Below are 25,196 nucleotides of genomic sequence, written 5' to 3'. Positions count from 1 at the left end.
AATATCACTGAATATCAATCACATATATTTTAAAAAGTAAATGATCATAAATAGTCACTGCTGAAAAACATAATGTTCTTCATCAGAATAGGGCTGCCAATAATGCCGAGCCATGATGTCTGTTTTTATTGTGTACTGAAGTCACAAACTGATGCATTTCTATAGATCTACCGGGGAAGAGGTGTTCTATTCAGGTTTGTGAAATGTGAGTTAACTTGAGAGAAGGCTGTTCTTTTTTAAAACACTTTTTTAATCTTATTTGATGTGAGCTTGCATCAACATTAGAGTTTTCAAAACTGGGAGCACTAGAAGTAAAAGTAAGCAAGGCTGCAAAGTTTTAATTGCCAAATTCTCGAATACACATCGACAAAATAAAATTTCAGATGTAACCAAATAATTCAGCTGATAACAAGTTTGAGTAATAGATTGTGATAAATTATTGAATATGGACAAACCATTCATCACTATATATATATTAATAGCAGTTTGCAAATTTGTTAGTAAATAATAATGAACTTAGTGTAAGTTAAAATGCATCTTTACATGGACTGTAGATAAATGAGGGTTGTATATTTTATTTAATGTTAACAGGGAATTAATCTGAACGTGAATTGTCAAGTTATGGATAGAATTTATACACTAGCTCCCAGACCTGTTCACATTTGGTTGGCTGAAGACTATCTGAAGCAATTGTGATAGGGCTAGGAAGTTTATGTTGTTCAATCTAACATTGATAGCAGTGATAGGTCAGAGTTTAGTGTGACTAAGAAGTTTATCACAGCATAAGGTGTACTCTGTATGGTGATTTAGTTAAGAGATAGGAAAATAAATTTTGACTGCATTATAATAGTGGAGATAAGATAAAGCAAGATATCTGCAAAGTCATCAAAGGGAGAGATAAAAACAACAGAATATTAATAAAAAAAACAATTTCTGCTGTTGTGGAAATCTGAAGTAAAGGTAGAATGTGCTGGAAAAACTCATCAGATCTGTAAACATCTGTGGAGAGAGGAACAGAGTTAATATTTCGAGTCCAGGATGACTTCTTCAGAACCGAAAGGGGAAGGAAATTGTGATTTTTATCCTGTTGACAGACAGAAATGGTGGTGGGAGAAAAGAGGGGAGAAGAAGAAAGTGGAACATATTGCAATGGTGCCCAGATCGAAAGACAGAACTATATTTCTGAAATGTATTGCTATCATCCTTACTATTTAATATATGTGAGTTTATATGAAAAAAAAAACCTAGACAGGGGACGAAACGTCTGCAACACAAATTCCCAGCTCGGCGAACAGAACCACAACAACGAGCACCTGAGCTACAAATCTTCTCCCAATGTGTGAATTTAGTATCATCTTCAAAATTACTCTCTGTACACTAAAGTCCATGTGATTACTATTTTAAGAAAGAGTAGTGATCCTAACGTATTGCAAAAAAACTCCATAATTATTACATAATGATACTAGGATCAAATGCTTCACTAAACATTCTTAAAAGGAGAACTGCATCTTATTCAGATGCCACCTGTTCTATGATTTCTACCTTGATGAAGGGAAATGTTGTGAGACACCATTATTTCCAAGTACCCTCAAAGAAGCAAATTCTCAATACATGTCTGTATACCACTTTTTTTTTCATTGCCTTTGGTCAATAATTTGGAATTTCCTACTTAATACTATACTGAAAGCTTCATCACGTTTAGATCATGCCTTTCAAGAATAAAGATAGAAGAATTGCAAACAAATATTGTGGTTAGATCAAGTAACTTATTTTTGTGATAATGGTGGCAAAGGAGGGATAGAGATGTAAAAAGAGTGTAAGTAAAGGTTCAAGAAGGAGAAAATGGGTCCGCTCTGCTGAAAGGAAAGGCAAAAAGAGATGGCTAGGAGAGAGTGGGGAATGTAACAAAATTGGGTTAAGTAGTTGTACTCCAAATTTGTGGAACTCCATATTGTTTGTGTCTTACAAGTATAAAAGCTTAACCCTGTGAATGTCCCCATATCTCTCCTGCCCCTTCTCCCCACCCCTTTGTCACATGCTCAAGATTTTTCTTTTCAGTGGTTAGCATTGCTGCCTCACAGCGCCAGAGACCCGGGTTCAATTCCCGCCTCAGGCGACTCGCTGTGTGGAATTTGCACATTCTCCCTGTGTCAGCGTGGGTTTCCTCCGGGTGCTCCGGTTTCCTCCCACAATCCAAAAATGTGCAGGTCAGGTGCATTGGCCATGCTAAATTGTCCGTAGTGTTAGGTGAAGGGGTAAATGTAGAAGTATGGGTCTGGGTGGTATACGCTTCGGCGGGTCGGTGTGGACTTGTTGGGCCGAAGGGCCTGTTTCCACACTGTAAGTAATCTAATGTAATCTAATCTAATCTAAAAAAATAAAATAAAAGTTCTGCAGAGCTTGGCCTCCTTAAAACAAAGAAGAACCTATTGGCTAAAGGATAAAGCAAAGTAATCTGGATTCTGTTGCTGTGATGTTCTGACAGTGGTGATGAAGTCACTATGGTGGTCTCTGCAGTCACACCTTAAGATGATTCTTCAATCATTCTTTCAAAAGAACAAACAAGTTCTGAACTAAGAAGTGAGAGAAACTGACTGAGCAGCTTGTTCTTGGCAAGTTTTCCTCCAACTCAGTTTGTTCAAAGCAAGCTTCCATCCATCTGAAACAGATAAAACAAGCAGCTCTCCACGACTTTTGCTGTTCAAAACTGCTCCAGCAATGTCTAGATATTTTAATCAGAGATGTTTGGAGATTGAACCTCTAAAGCAGGTGAGCCTCTTGGCTCAGGAAGGGACTGTACCACTGGACCACAAGCACCCTCTCCCCAATAAAATCTACAGCAGTTATCTATTGTATGAGATTTCTAGGCAGTCTTTTTAAAAAATCTTCGATGTCCACTGTGAACCTTCAGTGACCTCTTTTAAAGAAACCACTCCAGTAGGAATATCCACAATCCATCAAAGCTAAAATCTCCCAAGCATCCTGGTTAATCTGAGACATGTAAATATGGGATCTGTCTCTTGTTTTACGGCTCCTAAAACTCTCCACCCTGGGGTTTTCTAGTGTCATGTTTTGCATCTGCTGGCGATGCTTTCATAGAGATTGCTGTGATTGGTCAATTAATTTCCTCCTATTACATCAGTCAACTATTGGGATCATAAAAGGTGAACTAAATGGAGTTTGTTAGTTTCTCACTTAGCAATTCCTATACTTCTCTGTACTTCCAAATAAAATGTGCTACATCTGATTTATAGATTAAGTAATAAAATACAATGCAATACCGCAAGAACTTGCTAGATATTGCATTTTTTCAATCGCACATTCTGCAGTTAAATAGTCTGATATTTTTTAAATAAGCTATGTCCAATCAATAAACTTGAATTTTCTTTATCTAACAGTCAAAGAATGCAATAGTATGGCACCATTCAATAGCTATCCTTCTCTTTCTTGTACTATTGTAAAGGGTTAAGTGTTTTTTGTTTTAATTAGCTGATTAGCACTATTAAAAGAGCTAACCTTTAGTATTTATCTTGCTACACTATTGCACAACCAGCTGTGTGGGTGCTATACAATATGATTCATTCCTCTGTAAATGAAATCAGAAATACAATGGGGTTACATAGCCTAACAATTGACAGCCCAGATTAAAGTCCAAGAACACTAACACAAGGAACATGCAAGATTGAAATGGAAAGATGACCAGTTGAATCTGGAAGGGGGCAATTCAGCCTTATTTTTAAAAAGGTTTAAGGCAAGGCTTCCCAAAGTGAGGGTTAGGACCCTCAGGCTGTTCCCAAATCCAACCCCTTGACCCACCCATATCTGCTCTTTAGATCGTCTCCCCTCCTCCTTTGCTCTGACAGTTCTTGCAGAGGTCATGACAGTTTTCGAGCCTTGAAATATCATGTGACGATTGGGATGCACTGATTTTAAGAGGAAGGGCAGACTTGAGGAAGTTGAGAAATTCCAAAATTGTGGCCTGCTGGTGAGGATTAAAGATGAGCAGGGCTCTGGAGGTAAACTGGGGAAATTGGATTGCTTGTAGTAAGCTGGCATGGATATCTAGGGTGAATGATATAGTTTCTTGCTGTAATAACTTTATGGGTGCAATTTTTTTTAAGCCTTGAGGTGAGCTTTTTAGATGACAAAGTAAACCCTACTCGTACCTGTGAATGTATTCATCAGATTGCCTGCCAAGCAGCTCATTAAGAGCTGAGAGGTGAGCGAGGGTGAATTTCTTTCCCTATCACAAGCGGCTTGAGTTACTAGAAGTTGTCGACCAATTGGAGTTGAGGTAAGAATTGCTTTTCTTTGCAGGGTGATGGTAGAGAGAGAGGTCTGATGGGGTATGGAGGCAAAAGAAGAGGATGGATTTCAGAAAACTCCCACTTATTCCCCATCCAAAGCTCTAATTTCCCCAGAGGGGGGAGTTCAAGATCCTCTTAAACTTCAAGCAGGTTACATGGTTTCCTTTTCAGGAAGTTAGCTATACTTCTTGCCTGCCTCATTGGCAGGCAATCAGGATGGTAGTGAGTTCAGGCCTTTAAGTGGCCAAACGTAGCCACTTAAAGGACTTTTAATTGCAGGCAAGTCAAAAGTTCACCAGATCCCTTTCACCTGAAACTTGATTATAGAAGTGGCGAAACAGGGATAGGTTACCCTTGAGGGAAACCTCCAGGAATGGTAATAACATGCCCAATGACTTGATAAACAGAGGCCTGAATTATAAATCAGAGAAGAAAAGTTCAGATCCTGACAATTTGAGAATTTGTCTTCAAGTTATCAAATCTGACAACTGAAAAGCTCAAATCATTGAAAATGGCCATAAAACTGCTGTTTTGCTGTAATAACCAACATTGACTGACTGACTGACTGACTACCTGAAGGAAAGGAAACCAATTCTGAGCTTTTCTGGCATATGTTACTTCAGTCACACAACAGAATGGTGGACTCTTAGATGCCCAATGACATGGTACAGAAAATCACTGCAGTGTGGTTCCTATTGTCTGGAAGACTGCTGCACCTGATTTTCCTTTCTGATTTCCTTGATTTTCTGTCTCACAAATTACCTTATTCCTCCAGGTCTCCTGAAAATAACACAGCGTAGGTGAAATGTGATTTCGTACCTTGGCATGCAGCCGGTCTTTAATTTTTGTTCCAGTAGTGAATGCTGGGAAGCTAATTATTTGTGTGTCTACCAGTCCCTGAGCTTAATTCTGTCATCTCCCAAAATTTGCATGCATATAAGAAGGTCACTTAATCATGATCAGGAACAAGAGGCCTGATCAGCTTTTCCTCTTCCTTACCTGGGGATATCACAGACAATTATAATAGCCAAAGTACTTCCTGATGAGATATACTAATTTAGCAGATTGTGGATTAATACTTGGATCTTTCTAAGACAAGTAATTGGCTTGCATGTATTATCTATAACATTAGGGATGGTGGAGGAAATTTTGTGGCCTTCACACAATTAAAATTCTAATTTGCTAACTTTTAGCTCCCCCTCCACATTTTCTCCAAGTCAAGTACTAAACTCCTAAAATTTCATCCAATTAAACTATCTGTCTTAACAATCCTTTTGGGCTCTGGAAGAACATTTTTCACACCTCAAGTTATACATAAATAGATGTATTCATACTATTAACTCTATGGGACTTTTTCCTTTTCTTTCAGAACCTAAATGGATACACTTGGACAAATACATGTTTTCCCGTAAGTTCAAGAAGTCAAGTTCATTTGTAATTTTTCCTTACAAGTTATGATCATTATTGTGTACAAAAACAGAATACATGGTCATTGAGTCTAAATGAAAGCGTAGAGGTGGTAGTCCAGCAAATCAACAGCAAAGCAGTAATACAGTTCAATGACCTGAGTAGATGCTTTTAGTTTATTCATTGTAGCCCATATTCAGTTGGGTCATTGATACAACTTCATTAAAAAAAATGATCTGAAGCTTAAAATTAGAGCTGGCAACTTAGGAATATGCATTCCACACAAAAGACAAAAGAAACAAGTTCTTCCTTGAAAGGCTGTGCATTCTGGAGCAGTTGAAGTTTCCAAAATTTTCTTGTTAAAGATATGAGAAAAATGGAATAATGGCGGTTACATTCAGTTAGTGTACCAACCAGCCATGATCTAACTGAGAAGGACAAAAAATTTGAGGAAGTACGTGGTCCACTGCTGTCCTTTATTTCTATGAAATGATGCATGATTGCAAAAGTGTAAAAATGTCCCAATTTAAATATAATATCTGCACTGTAGTGCTATTAGACGTTTTGTAGCCATGTGCATGAGTGGTCAAGGAGCTGGAATAAGGTTTTGATGTTTTCTCAGATACTCTGCAGTAAACGTCTAGGCACAATTCCCAAAGCTGGCAATTGAGATGCAGCTTTCAGATGAAATAGAACATCCATATGAGACACCCCATGATAACACTGATACAAAATAAACAAACTTAGAAAAATAGGCCAATAACTGAATCAATTTATGAAATATGGTGAGTTTTGTTTTATATTTGGGTATTTCTTTATGAATTTATTGTGTCTGCATTTAAAAGCCTTGTTGGGGGAATAACTAAGGCTGGGTCCAATGACAAGACTGTACCTGCATGATGCGTCTGATTTGGTTTCTGGCAGTTATATTTATTTTCCATAAACAAGGAATTTTACTGTTTGGACTTGTTGCTGTTGTGGTTGGATTCATCACTTTTCTTACCCATCCATGGATTGTAATTAGCTGTTTCATACCTGCATATTTTGGAGTGAATTGGCCTGGTGATTTGAACAGAATAATTTAATTGAGTCTATAAAGTCACACTTGCAGAATTTCATGCGTAACATTTGCAAATGTGACAGTATGAAGTGTAGTGTACATTTCCCTACACGCTACAAACCATTTTAGTTCCAGATACAGAAGTGCGTCCTTTTGTAGTATTGAACCCTGAATGCACCATTTACCTTTTCCAAACTTGTGCAATGAACACTCATAATTTTGTCTTACACTCTAAGGCATTCATTCTCCTGAAACATGTCTTACCTTCTCCTTCTGTTCTATAATTGACGGAATTGTGGAACTGAATCTGGTGTCACGCAACCAATACTTTTTATTTTTCTCTATTTAAAAATGTTTTGCATTGATGGCATTGAGGAAAAAAAAACTAATTGCAAAACTTGATAGATGTATTTTAACTCCACTGTCTGGGCCCTGATCTGGCAGAATTGATAGCACATCATTTATATAATAATCCTGATTTTTAATCAACTAAAACTTATGGGTATGTATCTTTTCACCTTTAACTATGCTTCCAGAATGTGAAGTCAAAAATATAGCTCATTTATTTGGCACTGTTAACTGTGATAATCATTTTTGTATGGTTGTGTAATATTTCTAAGAATGATAGGTCATTCCACATAGATGATAAATGTTTTTGAGAAACAGATAGCAAAGATTGTTTCTAGTCACAAGTTATTTTGTGCTAAAGGTACGGTGAATTATGAAATTAAACTGTAAAGTTCCTTGCAGGAAATATGACTTCTGTTTTAAGGCAGCACTATACAGGTCTGTTGCTGTAAGTTCCTACTTTGTAACTTTGTATGCTATGTGTCTGTTCTGTTACTGACACAGTACTGACACAGTATTGAGTCATCTATATGTTCCAACATCTTGAATAAGTGTTCATGCATCAAGAATCTGTCAGAACAGATAAAGCAAAAACTAATCAATGTATGAAAATAATTCTACCCCAGAGTTGGTGTTTACCTTTATTTTATGTAGTGTAACCCTATGAACAGATAAAACTTGATCATTGCAAGAATGATTTTTTCAAGGATGTTGATGATTATGAGATTAAGTTTCCAAGTTAAGTAGAAGTGATAAGCTAGATGGAAGGAAACTATTGCTACTTGTGGAGTCTAGGATTAGGAGACATAGCCTCAAAAATTATCAGGCCTTCATGGACTAAATTTAGAAATGTTTTCAGAAATAGTAATAGTGGTTTGGAACTTTTCTTTCATGAATAAAATCAATGCTGAATCAATTATTCATTTTAAGTCTAAGATTGTTAACCAATGGTATTAAGGGATTTGGCAAAAACAGGTGTGTGGATTTAGGTTGCGGCTAGGCATGATCACATTTGAATGGTAGAATAGGCTTGAGTGATGAAAGGCTATTCCTGTTCATACATTCCTCTCTGGAGGCCAGTTTTGGTAATTGCGCATTTGTGAATATTGGGTGAGAATGCTATTTGCCTTGGATTTATTGTTAGAATTAATCTTGGCTTCCACATGAAAATTATAGTGAGCTATGCATATTTACAACACTCAGCAAACCAGATGAATCACTTAAAGTATAGACCTTAAAGAAAATGCAGCTGTAAAGCAGACCTGACTATAGACCACTTCTTTAGCAGGCGTTAGAAGGTGTTTGACAAGACACCCCATGGGAAACTAGTTAACAAGTTTAGGTCTCATGGATTACAGGGAGAACTAACCACTTGGATACAGAATTGGCTTGAAGGTAGAAGACAGAGAGAGGTGGTGGAGGGTTGTTTTTCAGACTGGAGGCCTGTGACCAGTGGTGTACCACAGGGATTGATGCTGGGTCCATTGCTTTTTATCATTTATATAAATGATTTGAATGTGAACATAGAAGGTATAGTTAGTAAGTTTTCTGATGACACCAAAATTGGAGATGTAGTGGACAGCGAAGAAGGTTACTTGAGATTACAACAGGATGTTGATCAGATGGGCCAATGGGCTGAGGAGTGGCAGATAGAGTTTAATTTAGATAAATGTGAGGTGCTGCACTTTGGAAAAGCAAATCAGAGCAGGACTTATACACTTAATGGTGAGGTCCCAGAAAGTGTTGCTGAACATAGACACCTTGGAGTTCAGGTTCATAGTTCCTTGACAGTAGAGTCGCAGGTAGATAGGATAGTGAAGAAGGCATTTGGTATGCTTTCCTCTATTGGGTTAGAGTATTGAGTACAGGAGTTGGGAGGTCATGCTGCAGCTGTACAGGACATTGGTTAGGCCACTTTTGGAATATTGCATGCAATTCTGGTCTCCTTCCTATCAGAAGGATGCTGCGAAACTTGAAAGGGTTCAGAAAAGATTTACAAGGATGTTGCCAGAGTTGGAGGATTTGAGCTACAGGGAAAGGCTGAATAGGCTGGGGTGGTTTATCCTGGAGCGCAGAGACTGAGAGGCGACCTTATAGAGGTTCATAAAATCATGAGGGGCATGGATAGGATAAACAGATAAACTCCCTGGGGTGGGAGTCCAGAACTAGAAGTTACAGGTTTAGGGTGAGAGGGGAAAGATGTAAAAGGAACCTAAGAGACAGCTTTTTCATGCAGAGGGTGGTACATGTATGGAATGAGCTGATGATGGTGGAAGTGGTGGAGGCTGGTACAATTGCAACATTTAAGAGGAATTTGGATAGGTAAATGAATAGGAAGGGTTTGGAGGGATATGGGCCGGGTGCTGGCAGGTGGGACTAGATTGGGTTGGGATATCTGGTCGGCATGGACGGGTTGGACCGAAGGGTCTGTTTCCATGCTGTACATCTCTATGACTCTAAGGGGTTACTGGCAGGCAAAAGAGTAACCTGCCCCAGAGAGTTGCTGGCAATTCAGGAAGACCTCCAGCAATGATACGAGGAATAGTGACAATTGCTAAAGCAGCATGGAGGCTATCTGAATTCAGCAGGAAACAGAAGAAAACCTTAAGTGTCAAAGACCCAGTACTGTACAGGAAGCTTGCTGGGAAAAATTACTGGGATTGAGCGGGTTGCCTTCCCAGCCCCCTACCTCTTACCCCTGAACCCCCCCCGACAATCCCCCAAGGAGGTAACCTCACTATGTGGTAGGGGTTTGATTTCTGATGGAATAGTAAAATGCTTCTTTGTATGTTAAAGTTGGCCACTGGCCATCTTGTTAAAGTTGGTTTTCTTTGGCATTTAGAATGAACAGGCAGTATTAGATCAATTATAAAACAATTCACTCCTGGACTTAAAGATTGAAAAATCAACAAATGCAGTACCTTTTGTGGTTCTTGTACATGTGCTGAAATGGAAATTAGCCTGTGGGAAAAAGTCTACAGCCAAAGACCTCCTACTTTCCCTTCTCCAGTATGGTGAACAACGCCAGCTTCTTTACTTTCTCCATGTAACTAAAGTCACTGATTTCTGTGAGTAAGCTGTGGTAAACCTGTGGTAAGCTGCAATGTCTTGAAGATTTTGAATCTTTATTAAAGTTTGGTTCCAAGAATTAGTATAGTATCTGAACTACAATATCTGAAGCCTTCTCAGTGATTTACAAGAAGATATCTGAACTATGTGCGTCAATATAATACCCTATTATAAAGTCAAAGTTCTATTTTGCTTTATAACAGCCTTGCCAATTTGTCCAACACCTTCAAAAATTCTGTACACAAATTTCAGATTTATCTATTCTTCCAACCCTTAAAAATGAGCTATAAAGCTTAAATTGCATTTTCTCAATCTTGTTTCCAGAAGTTAAAAATCACACAATACCAGGTTATAGTCCAACAGGTTTATTTTGAAGTACAAGCTTTCAGAGCGCTGCTCCTTTATCAGATAGGTCCAAAAGCGTGTACTCCAAATAAACCTGTTGGACTATAACCTGGTGTTGTGTGATTTTTTTTTAACTTTATCCACTCCAGTCCGACACTGGCACCTCCATATCATTGTTGCCAAAAGGCATCATTTCACAATTCATCAATCTATTAATTTAGTTACAATCCTATATTGTCTTGTTGGATGAATCTTATAAATCAGTGTCATATTGCCCACATGCCTATTTACATTCAGTATCAATATTGACACCCCCAAAGCAGCAGTGAAGATAAAGGCAATTAAAATTTAAATTCCATGTTTGGCGACAGAACAATTATGCAGAATGCTTAGGTCTCTGCTTCATATAATTAGTATAGAATAAGCATCAATAGACAGAATTAATAGTCCTCCAGAGTTAGGTCAAGCAACAATCTCTTTTGCAATCTTCAAAACAAAGAGGAGCTATGCAGAACATTGCCTCATTTTATATCACAATAGTTCTTCTAAATAGTGTAAGTCAATTTATTAAAGTTTTCCTTACTCCTTGGAAATTTTTAACTTTTAGAGATTACTCCATCCCTGGAACTAAATAGAATGTGTGAATTTGAAGTAGAAGTGGATCATTTGGTCCCTCAATTTAAATGTTTGAAGCTGTTTTCAAATTAGTTCATGGCACCCACAACTCTGGGGGCTAAGGAGCTCAGCAATGCAGTTTGTTGAAAGAGAGATGATATCCCTTTGACCTAACAAACAAAATTTCAATCAGTGTAGATGTAATATATCTTTGCCCTCCTCCACTGATAAAGCATGTAGGACATAATAGGAAATCTGTCCAGTTCGCACTTATTAGGCCTACTAAATCCAATGTCTGCTGAGGAACAGATAGCAGGGGAACAGTAGATAAGGTGGTTAAGAAGGATTTTTAGATATTTGCCATTATTAGCTGAAGCACAGAATACAAGAACAGGAGGCACTGACCTCTACACCGCTGAAGCCAAACGCTAACTCGAGGACACTTCTTCCTACTGCCCCCTCGACTATGATTGAACTGTAGAGAATGCTGGTTAGGATACAACTGGACTACTGCATACAATTCTGGTAACTACATTATAGGAAGGATGATATTGCACTAGAAAAGGTATGGAAGGGGATTTACCAGAATTCTGTTTGGGTTGGAGGTTCTGAGTGATGAGAGAAGGTTGATTAGGTTGTGCTGTTTTCCTTGGTGTAGCAAAAGTTTAGAGAGGATCTGCTAATGGTGAATAAGGTTATGAGAAGCATAGATAGCGTAAGATAGGCTCTTTTTTATGAGTCAAAAGGGGTCAACAATTGGGGGCGGGGGGTGCACCGATTTAATGTAAGAGTTAGAAGGCTAAGAGAAGGGTTGAAAGAGTTTTTAATGCAGAGGATGATGGGAGTGTGGAACTCACTGCCTGAATGTGGGGATGAGGCAGAAACTCTTGCAACATTTAAGCAGAACTTGCATATTTACTTGCATTTCCATAGCCTCCAGGTCTATGGACCAACAGCTGGGGAAAGGGATCAGTGTAGTTTTGATTTTTGTTGACTAGACTAGACAAGACAGACTGTATGGCCTTGTATACTCTGACCATCTGAGTGACAAGCATGATTTCCTTTGTGGGTTACCTAAGGACACTGCAGAATTTTAATCCTCTGATTTTTTTTAATTATTGCAAACTTTGGCCTGATAAGGGCTCATAAAATTATCCCCTGCCTATAATACAGTAATTGGCCAAAGTCTAGTTATTTTTTCAAAGTATCACAGGATCTTCTGCTTTCCTACTCTGGCATTTTTTACAAGCTGGGCTGTTCAAATGGAACAAGTGACCTCATAATCAACAGCTTTACAAAGAGGATGATCAACATCTTACTGCATTTATGACTCCTTAAAAATATCTGTGAAATTTCAAGGTCAGACCACGCACTTAAATCTCTTCCACATTCCCAATCCACTTATCCTGTTCGAAGCCTTGGAGATGGGGGTCACATCCATTCACAAGGCAGACCACTCATATCTCAGTGGTGGTTATAGTTCATTAGATAATCTTTTCAGTCTCCCCGCCATACTTTTCTATTTTCATCTTGAATTTCTCAAGGATTTTTAGCACTAACTGATCATTATTTGCAACGCAAATGACTTTTGGGGGGAACTGATGGAAATATGTGAATTTTTTTCCCATCCATCACTTTCCTTTTTACCTAGAGTCAGCTCAAGCACCAGCAGGTTTAAACTTCAGCCTGAAAGAGTCAATTTATGTGCTGTTGTCTGGCATTTTCGTTGTATCCCTTAACAACGATGAAGCCTTTTGGCACTGGAAATCCTAGGTTAGGTTGGGTTAGATTGGCTTCAGGTTGATTCACAGGTCAGTGAAACATCGAGAGCCAAAGGGTCTGTACTGCGCTGCTATGTTCTATGTTCTATTTCTTGAAACTCCACACCCTCCTAGTTGGTATGCACAACACATTGGAAGGGCTGTCAAAATATTTAAGGAGTTTGCCTGGCGTCATCATGCAAAAGTAGTAGCGCTGCGTTTAACTTCAAACTTACGGCAGAACAAACAGCTGGATCTTTGATTTATAGCCACACCATTCAATCCTTACCCTTGTGCTCATTGACCTTGGTTCTTACAATGCTGAGATTTTGCTATTTTCACATGTTCAAATTTTTCCAGTGTCATGTCTCTCCCCATCTCAATAATTCCCACAAACCTTTCAATCCTCTAGGAGCTCTGCACTTGTCAAGTTTCAGCCTTATGCACATCGCTGATCTGTATTGGGGAAATATTAGCCATCGTGCTATCAGCTCTAGGCCCTAAATTCTGGAATTTCCTTTCTAAGCCTCTTCACATTTCTGCCTCACTTTTCTCCTTAAAGTTGTTTTGTGGAAGCTACCTCTCTTACCAGCCTTTAGTCGTCTTGCCAAAAATGTCCTTGTGTGGGACAGTGTCAAATTTTGTTTGTCAACACTGTTGGGACATTTTACTTCATTCAAAGTGGTACATAAATGTAAGTTGATGTTGGATTGCAGTACCAAACATAGAGAATTACCAAAATAACCGAGCTTCACTGCAAGTGAAGAATAATGAGTGCAGTATACAACACACTGAAAATAACTATAACTCATTTCCTGTGACCACAGGGACACAGTAGCGTAGTGGTAATTTCACTCAACTAGGTGCCTAGGCTGCTGCTCTGGGGACCTGGGTTAAAATTGCACACTGGTCAATTGTGAAATTTGAGTTCAATTATAATATCTGAAATTAAAAGAAAGCTAACCAACTGTTTTTTGTTGTCAATGCTCATCTGGTTGACTAATGCCCTGTAAGAAAGGCAATTTGCCATCTTTACTAGCCTACATGTAACTCCAGACATACAGCATAGTGGTTAAATATTAACTGACCCCTGAAATGGATTAACAAGACATTCATTTCAAGGGTAATGAAGCAGGGCAACAAATTCTAGCCCAGCTAGTGAAATTCCATCCTATGAGCAACTATTTATCTAAATTCAAGTTGGAGATATGTATACTTGAACTTTTCCATCCCACTTCCATCTGTGCAGAAAACCGAGATTTCTTCCCCCATGTCCATTTATAAACAGAGGGAGATGCTAACTATTCTTTCCCGAAGTATGCTTTTATATTTTTTCCATGAAAGTGAGTCAGTACAGGATCGTATTGACATAACTAGATGTATTACTTGTTCAATCAGAATTAGTGTTCAAACTTTGTTCCATTTGTGTGATCATTTTGGAAACATTTGAACACTGCACTGAGAGGTTTCATAGTCTATTATTTAATGATAATGATGCAACTTCTCACTTGTATTAATTCCTTTTTTAAGCAATATAATAGTTCCTGTGCAGTTTACCCAACATTTATTGACATATAAGATTGATATTGAAAATAACCACTATTTCTTTTCCAATGTTTGAATTAGAAAATCAAGAAGATCGTCAACAAACGTTTCAGTTAGAGGACTACTTAAGTGGAAATTATATTTACAAATCTTACAGCCTGAAGTGGATATCAGGTAATTACTTAAGCAATTAAATCATGATTTAATTAGCTATATTTTCATGATTACACTGACTCCAAAATTGTGTGATTTCAAAGGACAGCCTAACTAAAATTACAGAAAAGTAGGAAATTTAATGAATACAAATTGAATTGTGTTTAAAAAGAATAAATTAAAACAGACATTGTTCTTGCTTTAAAAATAATAGCATAAAAAACATACAGCTGAGACGTATAGAGGAAGTGGAGTGAATGTCCATAGATCCCTGAAGGTAGCGAGATAGTTTGTTAAGGTGGTTAAAGCATTTAGAACGCAAACTTTTGTTTACCAAGGTACAGAATATAAGGTTATGCTAGGACTGTACAAACCATTAGTTAGGTCGCATTTTAAGCACCTTGTGCAGTTCTGCTCAGAGGTTTAGAAAGATGTCAGAACTGAAAAAAATGTAGCTGAGGGAAAAGTTTGGATAGTGTGGGATTGATTTCATTGGAACAGATGAGCCTGAAAGATGACTTGATTGAGATGTACAAAATTGTGAGGACCATGGCTTGAGTAAATAGGAAGGGCCTATTCCTTTCAGCAATAAGGTCAATGATGGAGCAATAGATTTGAAGTGTTAGAAGGGATGATGAGGAAGTCCTGTTTTCCCCAAAGATGTGGTCAGGATCTGAAACTCAACCTGAAAGGTAGTGCAGACAGAAACATTCAACTCTTTAAAAGCTGTACGGGTGTGCACCTCAAGCAATGAAACCCACAGGGCTATGGAAAATTTGCAGTCAAGTGAGATTAGGCTGAGTAGCTCAATGTGCAGTTGGTGTACACGTTTTGGGTCAGGTTGTTACTTTTCTGTGCTACAAAACGTTCCATGATTTGGAGTTGACTTGATTAAAATCCTTGTCTGACAACTGCTCATGGCATGTTCTCGATATTGATCTGAGAACAGAACCTATTCTAATGCTGTAACCTTGATTACCTTTAGTGGAATGGTTCATGCCAAAAGCTGGTTCCTTAATTGTAAGATTTTCAATAAGAGCTATATAAATAACTGGACATAAAAGGGATTGATCATACCTCTTGATTGCATTGTATTTACATTTATGCTATGTGTGCTAATGTGTCATACAGATTCAGAAAGTGCCAATTCAATCTCTGGTCTGTGTTTGGAAGATACAGAAAGTGTGTGTTTGTGTGTTATGTAAGTGTCAGTGTCTGGCCCAGTCACAATGCCCCAGTGAGCTGTTTGCTCAGCCTTGACAGATCTGAACCAATCACAAAGAGCTGACTACAAATTCAAACAAACTCAAAATAATTTGGACCTATTTCCTTATGAGATAAAATCTTTCATAAATGGACCCAATATAAAGCAAAGAATTTGCTAGCGTGTGTAAACCAATCACTTGGGTCAGTTCAGATTTATTGGCCAAAAGACCTTGGCGCAATAAACCACTGACCCCATCCGAGCTGATATTGCAGCTGTAAAATGGTGCACATGCAACATCCACAATGTAAGCTGGATAAGCTTCAATGGACGCTATCCTGATATCACACAACCACAACTTCTGATGAGATTCCTGGATTGGAAACTTGCACCATGTAGACTGAGCCCATGAATTAATAAATTCCACATCAAAGCCCTAGTGTGCATGTATCAAATGGTGCCTGAACCTTGGCTAATCAAAAAGTCACTCCACAAGTTTCATGGGAGGCATTGTTTTTCATCAAATCTTTCTTCGACACAATTGATGGCCTCTGAGACATTTCTTGACAGTTTGCAAATAGAGTCAAGGAGGAATGTAAATTACTTGACCCAGGTATAGAGACAGTTGTTGTAGTGCCTCTTGGTTTGAAAACAGATCAAGACGAGGAAAGAGAAGGTGGGTGGTGGGAGGGGAGGGGGTGTGGTGGAGGTCTGAAAGGAGAGGTTGAAAGTGGAGAGACTGTGACAGTACAAATTAAAGACCCCACTTCCACAACTTTCCCATCTCCTTATGGATCCACCACCTACTACTGTCTCATCCAATTCACATCCTCTATCAAAATACCTTTGGTTAGAATCATACAACAAAAGCCACAAGCAAGAGTTTGCATATTGCTGAAAAGGGAGGAAAGCTTCTCATCTAGCACTCAATGGGACATGTCTCAAGAAGTACTAATATAAAGAGAAAATAAATGGTCATACTGCATGAAAGCACACTGTTGATTAGTGAACTAGTGGATCTGGAGGCATTGCAATAAAAAACATACTAATTAATGAAGACTGACACTTAACTGCCAAACTGTGTTTATTTTTTAAATTAGACAGATTGACTCTGGTCAAGGCATTGCATCAAAAAATGAACTTTTGAATGGCTGTCACTGTCTTGTTGAATGAAATAAGCATAATGTATTCTCTCCATTTGCAAAGAACATGGCCCTGGACATTAATATATAAAGCTTCCTATACTTGGAAGTATGCACACGGTGAACCTGACTGACTATGATAAATTGTTTGTCAGTGTAATTCATAACAAACTTGGGATTATTTAGTAAATTCTGTCCAATTGTAAAGCCACATCTAATGTTAGACACTGTTTTCGGTTTTGCAAGTGTGGGTGGGTTGGCAACAATTAATATCTTGCATGTTAAGAACAGCCCAAGAGATATGTAGTTTGACATGATCCTGTAGACTTTGGGATATGCAGCCTATACACCTAGCATCAAATCCGTATTGAAATTCAAAACCATCCTGCAGGATAATGGTTACTATGAGCAAATCATTTCTCACTGTATAATCAAGCAAACTCTTTAATGGTCCTCAAAAGTGCCCTCAGGTTGAGGTAGATATCTCTGGAGTTTGAGAAAAAAGTTGAGCAATGCAAGTGCCCTGCAGTTGCAACAAGATTGATGTTCGCCATTAACAGAAGTTGCACTGAATTTCACTTCTGCTGTCCAATGTTTTATTACAACTGGAACAAAGTTCAGAGCACTAAGGCTGGCCCCTTCAAAAGCCCACATTATCACCTAACAACCCCTGTGGTTGACTCCACACTGATTCTAGCGCAGTCACTCTGACTTCAGTTTTAAACCACTTCTTACCCAAGTTTGGTTTGTGAAGTCAGATATTTTCCCAATTCTTTGCTGTGCGCTCATGAATCGGGAGCATAATTTGTGCAATATCAGCCCGTTTGTTGTCACAACTACTTTGGCGATTGTGTACAGCTGTGAATACCTTGCACCTTGTTCTCAGTAAAAGAACCCAGATTGTAGCTTCAGGGTGCAGGGCCTGGAGTGTAGGGAGGTTAGGAACATGGCATCAATTTCCAAGGAGGGTGTCTGTAAACAGGAAAGTGGCTTGAAGTGTGTATATTTCAATGCAAGAAGTATACGAAATAAGGTAGGTGAACTTGCAGCGTGGGTTGGCACCTGGGACTTCGATGTTGTGGCTATTACGGAGACATGGCTAGAACAGGGACAGGATTGGCTGTTGCAGGTTCCAGGATTTAAATGTTTTAGTAGGGTCAGAGGTGGGGGTAAAAGAGGGGGAGGTGTGGCATTGCTTGTCAAAGATAGTATTACAGTGGTGGAAAGGACGATGGATGAGGACTTGCCATCTGAGGTAGTTTGGGCTGAGGTTCGGAATAGGAAAGGTGAGGTCACCCTGTTAGGAGTCTTTTACAGGCCTCCCAATAGTCCTAGAAACGTAGAAGAAAGGATAGGGAAGGTGATTCAGGAGATGAGTGACAGTAATAGGGTGGTGGTTATGGGGGACTTTAACTTTCCTGATATTGATTGGGAAAGCTATAGCTCAAGTTCGTTAGATGGGTCAGTGTTTGTTCAATGTGTGCAGGAGAGTTTCCTGACACAATATGTAGACAGGCCAACAAGAGGTGAGGCCATACTGGATTTGGTTCTGGGTAACGAACCAGGCCAGGTGTTAGAATTAGAGGTAGGTGAGCACTTTGGGGATAGTGACCATAATTCGGTGATTTTTACTCTCGTGATGGAGAGGGATAAGTGTGCACTACAGGGCAAGAGTTATAGCTGGGGTCAGGGAAATTATGATGCGGTGAGGCATGACTTAGGATGTGTGGCTTGGAAAAGTAGACTCCAAGGCAAGAGTGTAAATGATATGTGGAGCTTGTTCAAGGAGCAACTATTGAATGTCCTTGATAATTATGTACCTGTCAGGCAGGGAGGAAAGGGTCGTGCGAGGGAGCCGTGGTTTAATAAGGAATTGGAATCCCTTGTTAAATGGAAGAGGGCGGCCTATCTCAAGATGAGACGTGAAGGTTCAATTGGGGCGATTGAGAGTTATAGGGTAGCCAGGAAGGACCTGAAGAGAGAGCTAAGAGCAGCAAGGAGGGGACATGAAAGGTCCTTAGTCGGTAGGATTAGGGAAAACCCTAAGGCTTTCTATAGGTATGTTAGGAATAAAAGAATGACTAGGGTAGGAATAGGTCCAGTCAAGGATAGTAGTGGGAAGTTGCGTGTGGAGGCGGAAGAGATTGGGGAGACACTGAATGAATACTTTTCTTCAGTATTTACTCAGGAACAGGGCATTGTCGTCGATGTGAATACTGAGTCACAAATAAGTAGAATGGATGGCTTTGAGGTATGTAGAGAAGAGGTGTTGGAAATCCTGGAAAAGGTGAAAATAGATAAGTCCCCTGGGCCTGATGGCATTTATCCTAGGATTCTCTGGGAAGCAAGGGAGGAGATTGCAGAGCCATTGGCCTTGATTTTTATGTCCTCTTTGTCTACAGGAGTAGTGCCAGAAGACTGGAGGATAGCAAATGTGGTTCCCTTGTTCAAAAAGGGGAGTAGGGATAACCCTAGTAACTATAGGCCGGTGAGTCTCACTTCTGTTGTGGGCAAAGTCTTAGAGAGAATTGTAAGGGATAGGATTTATGCACATCTGGATAGGAATAATGTGATCAAGGATAGTCAGCATGGTTTTGTGAAGGGCAGGTCGTGCCTCACAAATCTTATTGAATTCTTTGAAAAGGTGACGAAGGAGGTTGATGAGGGGAAAGCGGTAGATGTATATATGGATTTTAGTAAGGCGTTTGATAAGGTTCCCCATGGTAGGCTACTGCAGAAAATACGGAGATATGGCATTGAGGGTGAGTTGGAGGTTTGGATTAGGAATTGGCTGGATGGAAGAAGACAGAGGGTAGTAGTTGATGGCAAAGTTTCTTCATGGAGTGCCGTCACTAGCGGTGTTCCGCAAGGATCTGTTTTGGGACCATTGCTGTTTGTCATTTTTATAAATGACCTGGAAGAGGGGTTAGAAGGTTGGGTGAGCAAGTTTGCGGATGATACGAAAGTCGGAGGAGTTGTTGACAGTGAGGAAGGATGTGGCAGGTTACAGCAGGATATAGAGAAGCTGCAGAGCTGGGCAGAAAGGTGGCAAATGGAATTCAATGTAGCTAAGTGTGAGGTGATTCACTTTGGGAAGAATAACAAAAAGATGGGGTACTGGGCTAATGGTCGGATACTTGGTAGTGTGGATGAGCAGAGGGATCTTGGTGTCCATGTACACAGATCTCTGAAAGTTGCCACCCAGGTAAATAGTGCGGTGAGGAAGGCATATGGCGTACTGGCTTTTATTGGTAGAGGAATTGAGTTCCGGAGTCCTGAGGTCATGATGCAGTTGTATAAAACTCTGGTGCGGCCGCATCTGGAATATTGTGTGCAGTTTTGGTCGCCATACTATAGGAAGGATGTGGAGGCACTGGAACGGGTGCAGAGGAGGTTTACCAGGATGTTGCCTGGTATGGAAGGAAGATCGTATGAGGATAGACTGAGACACTTGGGGCTGTTTTCATTAGAGAAAAGAAGGTTTAGGGGTGACTTGATTGAGGTGTACAAGATGATTAGGGGGTTAGATAGGGTTGACAGTGTGAACCTTTTCCCGCGTATGGAGTCGGGTATTACAAGGGGGCATAGCTTTAAATTAAGGGGGGGTAGATATAGGACTGAAGTTAGGGGTAGGTTCTTCACTCAGCGAGTCGTAAGTTCATGGAATGCCCTGCCAGCAGCAGTGGTGGACTCTCCCTCTTTATGGGCATTTAAGCGGGCATTGGATAGGTATATGGAGGATAGTGGGTTAGTATAGGTTAGGTGGGCTTGGATCGGCGCAACATCGAGGGCCAAAGGGCCTGTACTGCGCTGTATTCTTCTATGTTCTATGTTCTATGTAGAACCTTGCCAGCAAGCTCCCCCACTCCAACCTGCGCCTGCAAAACTTTCAACAACCAAACCAACTTGGTTTGCTATCAGTTATACTCAAAACAGCTCACTTGACCTCCTCCAGTGGTTAGCACTGCTGCCTCACAGCGCCAGAGACCCGGGTTCAATTCCCGCCTCAGGCGACTGACTGTGTGGAGTTTGCACGTTCTTCCCGTGTCTGCGTGGGTTTCCTCTGGATGCTCCGGTTTCCTCCCACAGTCCAAAAATGTGCAGGTCAGGTGAATTGGCCACGCTAAATTGCCCGTAGTGTTAGGTGCAAGGGTAAATGTAGGGGAATGGGTCTGGGTGCGCTTCAGTGGGTCGGTGTGGACTTGTTGGGCCGAAGGGCCTGTTTCCACACCGTAAGTAATCTAATCCATTCCTTTATTTTTGACTTAAATATGAAAGCTCAAATTCAGTGACAAAATCCTGTCACCAACATTTCTGATGAAGAGCTTATGCTCGAAATGTCGATTTTTCCTGCTCCTCGGATGCTGCCTGACCTGCTGTGCCTTTCCAGTGCCACACTTTTTGAACCTGCAGACTTTATCAACAGAAAATGCTTCCACTCCATCAATGTTCAAATTGTACATGACTATCAATGCCAGATCTTGGAGGTCTGGTCTGAATGTCTGGGGAGCTGCCATAGAGGTTCCTTATCCTTCTAAGGTCCTTGTGGTCTGGGAGATAAAGGGTACATGGTTCATGACACCTTAATCAAATCCTCAGACTCCTGTAGAATGAAAATATAGTTTTACTCATGCTTCCATTGAGGCCATTATGGAGCAGACCATAGGCCTCCTTAGGATGTGGTTTGATGCCTGGACTGCGCCAGCTAGAGCCTTGCAATACAGCTAAGAAAGATTGTGCCACTTTACTGTGGCATGTAGTGCCTTTCACAACTGGAGCGGACAAAGGAATCATTTCCTGGATGCAGACAAAATGGAGGATTAACAGCAATCTCCACTGGATGAAGATAAGAATCAGCACATTGATGAGGATGGCTGTCCAAGATAGTCATAGAGATGTACAGCACGGGAACAGACCTTTCGGTCCAACCCGTCCATGCCAACCAGATATCCCAACCCAATCTAGTCCCACCTGCCAGCACCCGGCCCATATCCCTCCAAACCCTTCCTATTCATATACCCATCCAAATGCCTCTTAAATGTTGCAATTGTACCAGCCTCCCCTACTTCCTCTGGCAGCCCCTTAGGTCACTTTTATATCTTTCCCCTCTCACCCTAAACCTATGCCCTCTAGTTCTGGACTCCCCGACCCCAGGGAAAATACTTTGTCTATTTATCCTATCCATGCTCCTCATAATTTTGTAAACCTCTAAGGTCACCCCTCAACCTCCGACGCTTCAGGGAAAACAGCCCCAGCTTGTTCAGCCTCTCCCTATAGCTCAAATTCTCCAACCCTGGCAGCATCCTCGTAAATCTTTTCTGAACCCTTTCAAGTTTCACAATATCTTTCTGATAGGATGGAGTCCAGAATTGCACGCAATATTCCAACAGGGGCCTAACCAATATCCTGTACAGCCACAACATGACCTCCCAACTCCTTTACTCAATACTCTGACCAATAAAAGAAAGCATACCAAATGCCTTCTTCACTATCCTATCCACCTGCAATTCCATTTTCAAGGAGCTATGAACCTGCACTCCAAGGTCTCTTTGTTCAGCAACACTCCCTAGGACCTTACCATTAAGTGTATAAGTCCTGCTAAGATTTGCTTTCCCAAAATGCAGCACCTCGCATTTATCTGAATTAAACTCCATCTGCCACTTCTCAGCCCATTGGCACATCTGGTCAAGATCCTGTTGTAATCTGAGGTAACCTTCTTTGCTGTCCACTATACCTCCAATTTTGGTGTCATCTGCAAACTCACTAACTGTACCTCTTATGCTCACATCCAAATCATTTATGTAAATGATAAAAAGTAGAGGACCCAGCACCGATCCTTGTGGTACTCCACTGGTCACAGGCCTCTAGTCTGAAAAACAACCCTCCATCACCACCCTCTGTCTTCTACCTTTGAAACAGTTCTGTGTCCCAATGGCTAGATCTCCCTGTATTCCGTGAGATCTAACCTTGCTAATCAGTCTCCCATGGGGAACCGTGTCGAACGCCTTACTGATGTCCATATAGATCACATCGAATGCTCTGCCCTCATCAATCCTCCTTGTTACTTCTTCAAAAAATTCAATCAAGTTTGTGAGACATGATTTCCCATGCACAAAGTCATGTTGACTAACCCTAATCAGTCCTTGCTTTTCCAAATACATGTACATCCTGTCCCTCAGGATTCCCTCCAACAACTTGCCCACCACTGAGGTCAGGCTCATTGGTCTTTAGTTCCCTGGCTTGTCCTTACCACCCTTTTTAAACAGTGGCACCACGTTTGCCAACCTCCAGTCTTCCAGCACATCGCCTTTGATTATCGATGATACAAACATCTCAGCAAGAGGCTCAGCAATCACTTCTCTAGCTTCCCACAGAGTTCTAGGGTACACCTGATCAGGTCCTGGGAATTTATCCACCTTTATGCGTTTCAAGTCATCTAGCACTTTCTCCTCTGTAATATGGACATTTTGCAAGGTGTCACCATTTATTTCCCTACATTCTGTATCTTCCATATCCTCTTCCACAGTAAATACTAATGCAAAATACTCGTTTAGTATCTCCCTCATTTTCTGCGGCTCCACACAAAGGCTGACTTTCTGATCTTTGAGGGGCCCTGTTCTCTCCCTAGTTACACCTTTGTCCTTAATGTATTTGTAAAAATCCTTTGGATTCTCCTTAATTCTATTTGCCAAAGCTATCTCATGTCCCCTTTTTGCCCTCCTGATTTCCCTCTTAAGTATAGTGTGACAGAGCAGAGCATTGTTGAGTCCCGAAACCTGGAATAATCTAATGGAGACCTGCTTCCAGGATGAATGAGCTAGGTTTTGATTTCATATAACTGTTTAAAGTTCTTTGGTAATCTGATAAGCAGCCCCTACTTAGAATAAAGGACAGGAGGACTTGCTGTTTTTGCTGCCTGTGACTTTTTGTTTTACTAAATGAATGGCTCATTATCTGTCTAACCATATGCCTGATATTTTCAGGCGGTTCACTTTAAAGTGTCTATACATTGCTTTTCCTCTGACTACTAGTTGGAAAAGCAGCTGTCAGTGAGCCAGTGAATTCATATTGCATGGCACTAAGGTTAGGTAGCAGTTATGGTTTTGATCAGTATATCAGATCCAAGTGTTGTCTTGTTAGCCATCACATTGAAAAGAATTCTGAGGAACCTCTTTTTGATAACTTCCAATGCCAACCATCCTTCTAAAATGTTTTAGAATGCACATAGACTGTTAAATTGCCCTGAAATGCTTTAACATCCTTAAGGATTGTGTTGAACCAGCAGGAGGCAGTGCTTTGTGCAGCTTTACTCTTAAAACCATAGACTACAGGAGATGAATTAGGCAATTCAGCCCATTGAACCTGCTCCACCATTTGATCATGAGTGATATATTTCTCAACCCTATCCTCCTGATTTCTTCTCATAACTATGAATCATGAACCTATCTATCTCTGCCCTGATTACATTCAATGACTTGGCCTCCATATCCCTCTGTGACAATCAGTTCCATAAATTCATTGCCCTCTGTCTGAAGAAATTCCTCTTGATCTCAATTCTAAAAAGTTGTCACTTCACTTTGAGGCTATGCCCTTGGGTCCTAGTCTCTTTTATTCTTGGAAACATCTTTTCCTCTCTCTCCTTGCTATTAATGCTGAACACCAATGGCTAGTGTGATGGAATCCAGGTGTGAGTCTCCATAGTGGTCTCTACCCTGTTCATGGAGACAGCCAGATGCATGAATGCTAGAGTTTGCATGGTACTGTTAACGTTAGTGGGATACTTGCAACCTTTGATCCAGCTTACGGAGTGACTTTGATCAGTTTGTCTGCTGCTCTTGTGTCTGTGCATTTTAACAAAGATATTAATGACTGCGATCATGGTGCCTGATTTCCCGCAGTCCTCTGAGTGCTGGGGAACTGGGGCATTTCTTATCTATCCAACTGCAGAGATGTGTCAGTGATGTGCTAACGAGACTGCCTGAATGCCACCATGAATCTCTCTCAACAAGATACTAACTGTAACTGGGAAAATTCCATCCATTGTCTTTATAAGATAATTTATACAACAGAAAATTTATATTGCTTTGTTAATATTTTCAGAGAATGAATATTTACATAAAACCAAAGAAGGAAATGTTGTCATCATTAATGTTGAAACCGGGAAAACAATTGACATAATATCCAACACCACATTTGTAAGTACATTCCTTATCTTATATTTTAAAGGATAAGAACCCTATG

The 25,196-nt window shown here is 40.2% G+C and overlaps 1 protein-coding gene across 2 annotated transcripts in view; it reads left to right on the top strand.

Annotated features, from left to right (window-relative positions):
- Positions 1-25,196, top strand: part of fap (fibroblast activation protein, alpha) — an 83,507-nt gene that overhangs the window by 5,387 nt on the left and 52,924 nt on the right. Inside the window, exons 3-5 of one of the 2 annotated variants that reach the window (XM_043693869.2) lie at positions 5,677-5,715; positions 14,538-14,630; positions 25,056-25,150. In XM_043693869.2, coding sequence (XP_043549804.2) covers positions 5,677-5,715; positions 14,538-14,630; positions 25,056-25,150 — 227 coding nt within the window. The remainder of the gene's footprint in view (positions 1-5,676; positions 5,716-14,537; positions 14,631-25,055; positions 25,151-25,196) is intronic. The other variant, XM_043693870.2, reaches the window with a different exon arrangement.

Source organism: Chiloscyllium plagiosum, unplaced genomic scaffold (genome assembly GCF_037043375.1).
Source record: "Chiloscyllium plagiosum isolate Xiang-an unplaced genomic scaffold, Cpla_swu_hap1 HiC_scaffold_7, whole genome shotgun sequence".
NCBI lineage: Eukaryota > Metazoa > Chordata > Chondrichthyes > Orectolobiformes > Hemiscylliidae > Chiloscyllium > Chiloscyllium plagiosum.
Note: the sequence above shows the minus strand (reverse complement) of the source record. Positions and strands in the feature narration are given on the sequence as shown.